The sequence below is a fragment of the Tupaia chinensis genome, unplaced genomic scaffold (genome assembly GCF_000334495.1).
Source record: "Tupaia chinensis unplaced genomic scaffold, TupChi_1.0 Scaffold000567_1, whole genome shotgun sequence".
Lineage (NCBI taxonomy): Eukaryota > Metazoa > Chordata > Mammalia > Scandentia > Tupaiidae > Tupaia > Tupaia belangeri.
Window position 1 is genome coordinate 1038280 of NW_006160080.1, and position 5094 is coordinate 1043373.

At 41.7% G+C, this 5094-nt stretch overlaps 1 protein-coding gene across 2 annotated transcripts in view; it reads right to left on the reverse strand.

The window, feature by feature from the left end:
- CTPS2 (CTP synthase 2) overlaps positions 1 to 5094 on the reverse strand; it is a 129787-nt gene that overhangs the window by 122061 nt on the left and 2632 nt on the right. For both annotated transcript variants that reach the window (XM_027775459.1, XM_027775458.1), the window contains exon 2: positions 1164 to 1334. In XM_027775459.1, coding sequence (XP_027631260.1) covers positions 1164 to 1334 — 171 coding nt within the window. The remainder of the gene's footprint in view (positions 1 to 1163; positions 1335 to 5094) is intronic.

A 5094-nucleotide genomic window follows, 5' to 3' on the forward strand; every position in this document is an offset into this window, starting at 1 on the left:
TGGATCCCACACGGCCAACTGCACTGTTTGAATCCTGGACTCAGGAGCTTGAAAAACACACTGGGTGAGTGTGTGTGTGTGTGTGTGTGTGTGTGTGTGCATACGTGTGTGCATGCGCACATGCACGCTCGCATGTATGTCTAAAATCCCAAGAAGAGGAGCCAGCAGATGGCGTGATGATTAAGGTGCTGGACTCCCATATGGTCAACCATAGTTCAAGTCCTAAACCTGGTGACTTGCTTTCTCACTTTTCCTCTCTCTTTCTTGCCCTCTCTCTGTCTCTCTCTGGTGAGTGTGTATGCTCTGTAGCAAATTTAAAAATAATAATAATGGGGGGGGATCAGCAGGTGGCATGGTGGTTGAGGTGCTGGACACTCCCACATTGCTGACTACGGTTTGAGTCCCAGACCTGGCAGCTTGCTCCCTCACTTCTCCCCCGCCTCTTCTCTATGGACAAATTAAAATAAATGAATTAATTTAAAAAATGAATAAATAAAAGTAATAATGAAAAATGAAATTAAACAAATATGCTGTAAAAATATTCTGAGAGGAGAATAGAGGACAAGGGACTACAGTGTGGTTATTCCCCCAGGAGGTGATTTTCACTTTCCCTTTCTCTCTCTTTCTCTCTGGCAAGCTCACACAACCTATAGAAAATGTAAAAAAGAAAGAAAGAAAGAAAGAAAAATCTGTACTTCAACTAAGTAAAAAGATGATGAATAAGTGGCTCTTCATGAATTTGCCACATAGAAAAAGGAAAGAGAATAGATACATGAATAGATACATTGACCTAGAGCAAAACTGTACTTCCAAAGTTGTTCAACTTCTAAAGTTAAGTGGTACAAACAATTTTGTGTTCTTAAGTGTTCGTTGGAAGAGTCTCTTTAAGCTTAGTTTGCTTTGAAAGTGTAGTGCATTCTTAGGCAAAAAAACTCAAGTAGAAGAACAATAACATTAGTTTTAAAAAAAAAAAAAGACAGATGAAAAGTATAATCAGGAACATGGAGGATGAACTCGACATTACATAGGGAAGGGAAAGGACGCGGGGCCTGAGCAAGGATTAGCGCCTGTAGAGTGCAGGGACCTCGTCAATTCAGTTCACTTTTGAGGGGCCGGCTGGTGCTCAGCACACTGGGCTCCACGACGCGTGCAGAGTACAATACCTTGCACTGTTCTCCCCATGTAATCACCACACCTCTCTTTATTAATCACATGATGATAGATCTTCCCAGTGGTGATGTTGTTGTCTTTATAAAGATTAATATCCAAGAACCTTTCATATTTTCCAAGGTCTAAGTCAACTTCTCCACCATCATTTAAGACGAACACTTCACCTGGAATAAGAGGGCAATATAAAAAATAAGAACTTGCTTCTGTCACCCGGAAATAAGGAAGTCTGATGCAAACTTGTCAAACAAGAAAATTTATTTAAGCTAAAGCATGAGAGATAGGCCACCTGGGAGAAAGGACCTCAGAGGACAGTGACCACTGTTCCAAAATGGCGAAGGCTTGGTGTTTTCTCTTACAGGGAAATTGGGGAAGGAGGGTGACAAAAGTTCATTTTTCCCCAAGAACTCACAACATCGGTTCACAAGAACAGCATAAGTTTCTGATTGGCTTTTTTAAAAAGACTTATTTTTATTTAATTTTATTTATTTATTTTGTTTTGACCAGAGATTGACAGAGTGAGAGGGAAGGTGAGAAACAAGCCACCAGGTCCAGGACCTGAACTGGGGTTGGCTATGTGCGAGTCCAGCACCTTTAACCACCAAGCCACCTGCCTGCCCCTCTGAGTGGCTATTTTTAGGTTTCCCATCTTATGTTTTGATAACACAGCTACAGGCAGGAGGTGAGGTTACAGTAAACAATACCCACTCTGTGGGAATTGGGGGTACTTTGACCTCAAGGCCAGCTGGTCAGCGAATTCTTTGTTAAGAGGTATGCTTGAGCAATTACTTCGGACAGGTGTGCGGGGGACACAACTGAGACTTCATACCCTTATCTATCTAAGGCCATTTTTAACCAACCCTTCTCCTCCTTAGGCTTTTATTTTCTTCTCAAGGACTTACACACTGGTTACCAAGTTTTTGAGCACGGGTCTAATTAGGTTTCCATGACGACAATCTTTTATGCCACAGGCCAGAACATGTAAGTTACTTGACAGGCCAAAAAGCTCCAGCCAGTCTGTGAGAGCTGCTTCTACATTTCCTAAAAGTTGTAAGATCGTAGTAAATATATTCCAAGTCCACATCCATGTCAAGGCCTAATTAATTTCAAATGCCTTACTAACTTTGTCTCCTTTCTCACTTCTAATTATTTTTCCAAGATGCACACATTTTTATTAAAGAGCTGATAAAAACATATTTATAAATTATATTCTATCACCACCTCCTGATTTTCATGGGGAAATTTAAAAATCTAATCATATTTAATGCATTGCAAAACTTCTGATATCTTAATATGGTTTTGTCTTTGTTTTTTGGGTTTTTTTACATTTATTTATTTCTTCCATGAGCGAGAGAGAGAGACAGCACTCCCAACAAGGTTCTCACACCACAATCCACCCTCAGCCTTTAGCCAGACCCAGACCACAGGTGTACATGTACCTGCATACTCAGGGACGTCTACAGACTTGAACCAGGAACCCTGCCATGTGAGTCAGCCTCACAGAGCATCATGTTTTACCACTGCACCACTGTCGAACCCAGTTATGGTATGTTTTTTAATCCCATTGAAATTCTGTCTTCAAGGATTAGAGCTTTTCCAAATTCATCATATGGCACATGGGATAAGGACTTTGAAATAGAAATTTTAAAAACAAATAGTAGGGAACCAGCAGTTGGCGTAATGGCTATGTCACTGGACTCCCACGTTGTCAACCGCGGTTCACGTCCCGAACCCGGTGGCTTAAAACTCACGCCGGGCGCGTATGCGTGCGTGCCCAAGATCCCGAGAGGAGAATGGAGGAGAAGGGATTGTGGCATGGCCATCCCCCCTGGGGGGTGATTTCTTGCTTTCTGTCTCTATGTCTCTCTCTGTCTGTCTGGCAAGCACACGCGCCCTATAGTGAAAACCTCTCCAAAAAAAAAAAAAAAAGAAAGAAAGAAAGAAAGAAAGAAAATAAATAAATAAAAACAGATAGCAATGGGCCAGTAGGTGGTGTGGTGGTTAAGGCGCTGGACTCACACATGGCTGAAGGCAGCTCGAATCCCAGACCTAGCAGCTTGCTTTCTCACTTTTCCTCTCTAGTGAAGGGAAAAATAATATAATAAAGGAATAAAATGAATAATTCTAAAAACAAACAAACAAAACAGCAATTTACTTCAAAGAATCACTCTTCTGGACTCTGGAATTGGCCTAAGAAAGTTTTATTCGATTCCCACCTTGACTAAAGCCACAATTAGAAGGTAAATAACAAAACAGGACCACAGCTCACTTTTCCTCTCTAGTGAAGGGAAAAATAATATAATAAAGGAATAAAATGAATAATTCTAAAAACAAACAAACAAAACAGCAATTTACTTCAAAGAATCACTCTTCTGGACTCTGGAATTGGCCTAAGAAAGTTTTATTCGATTCCCACCTTGACTAAAGCCACAATTAGAAGGTAAATAACAGAACAGGACCACAGCTAGCCCACTAGAAAACTTGGCTAAAAGTGCGAGAAAAAGCCACTGCGTGTGACAGTCCACCTACACACCAGCACTGTGACAAAGGATCCAGGTGTAGACTTAATTTTCTGACGGGATCAGCAGGTGGCATGGCGGTTAAGGCACTGGACACTCCCACATGGCCAACCATGGTTCAAGTCCTAGACCTGGTGGCTTGCTTTCTCAATTTCTCTCTCTCTTTCTCCACTATCCCACCCACCCGCTCTATCCCTCTCTGGTCAAATTAAAATACATAAATAAATAAAGTTAAATTTAAAAAATGATATAAGGTGATTTAATGTAAAAAATATATGTAATTTAAAAAAAAACACACACAACCCTCTTGGGGGTGCTGCCTCTCTGTCTTAGAGAAAAAAGAAATAAACCTTTTTTAGGAACCAACAGATGGCGTAATGGTTACGTCACTGGACTCCCATGTAGTTGACTGCAGTTCAAATCTCAGACACATCAGCTTAAAATTCACCCTGGGCGCATGTGCATGCGTGCCCAAGATCCCGAGAGGAGAATGGAGGAGAAGAGACTGCAGTATGGCTATTCCCCCTGGGGGGTGATTTCTCACTTTCTGTCTCTTTGTCTCTGTCTCTCTGGCAATCACACACACCCTCTAGCAAAAATCTCTCAAATAAATAAATAAATAAAATTAACATTTTGTATAAAAGGCCCATATATATACAAAAAATTAATATGAATAAAAGGTGGTATATCAAATTAGTGGAGAAAGGATGAAATATTTTTCTTTTTTTTTTTATTTTTTAAATAGAGGTTTTTGCTATAGGGTGCATGCGTTCGCCAGAAATACAGAGAGAGAGAGACAGAAAGCGAGAAATCACCCCCCAGGGGAGATGGCCATGCCACAATCCCTTCTCTTCCATTCTCCTCTCGGGATCTTGGGCACACACACGTGCACCCAGCATGAGTTTAGACCACCGGGTCTGGGACTCAAACCGCAGTCGACTACATGGGAGTCCAGTGACATAGCCATTATGCTAACTACTGGTCCCAAAGGATGAAATCTTTAATAAATGCCATTAGAAATAGCTGGCCAATCAGCCCAGCCAGTGGCATGGTGGTTAAGATGGCTGGATCCCATGTTACCAACTATATAGTTCAAGTTGCAGACCCAACAACTTGAAAATCATGCCAAGTACATGTGAGTGCATGCCCAAAATCCCGAGAGGAGAATGGAGAAGGGATTGTGGTGTGACCATCCCCCTGGGGGGTGATTTCTCACCTTCCCTCTCTGTGTCTTTCTCCTCCAGCAAGTTTGCACACCCTCTAGCAAATTTTAAATAAAAAAGAAATAGGGGCCAGCAGGTGGCGTGGCGGTTAAGCTGGACTCCCACATGGTTGACCACAGTTAGAGTCCCAGACCTGGCGGCTTGCTTTCTTGCATTTCTTTTCTCTCTCTCTCTCTCTCTCTCTC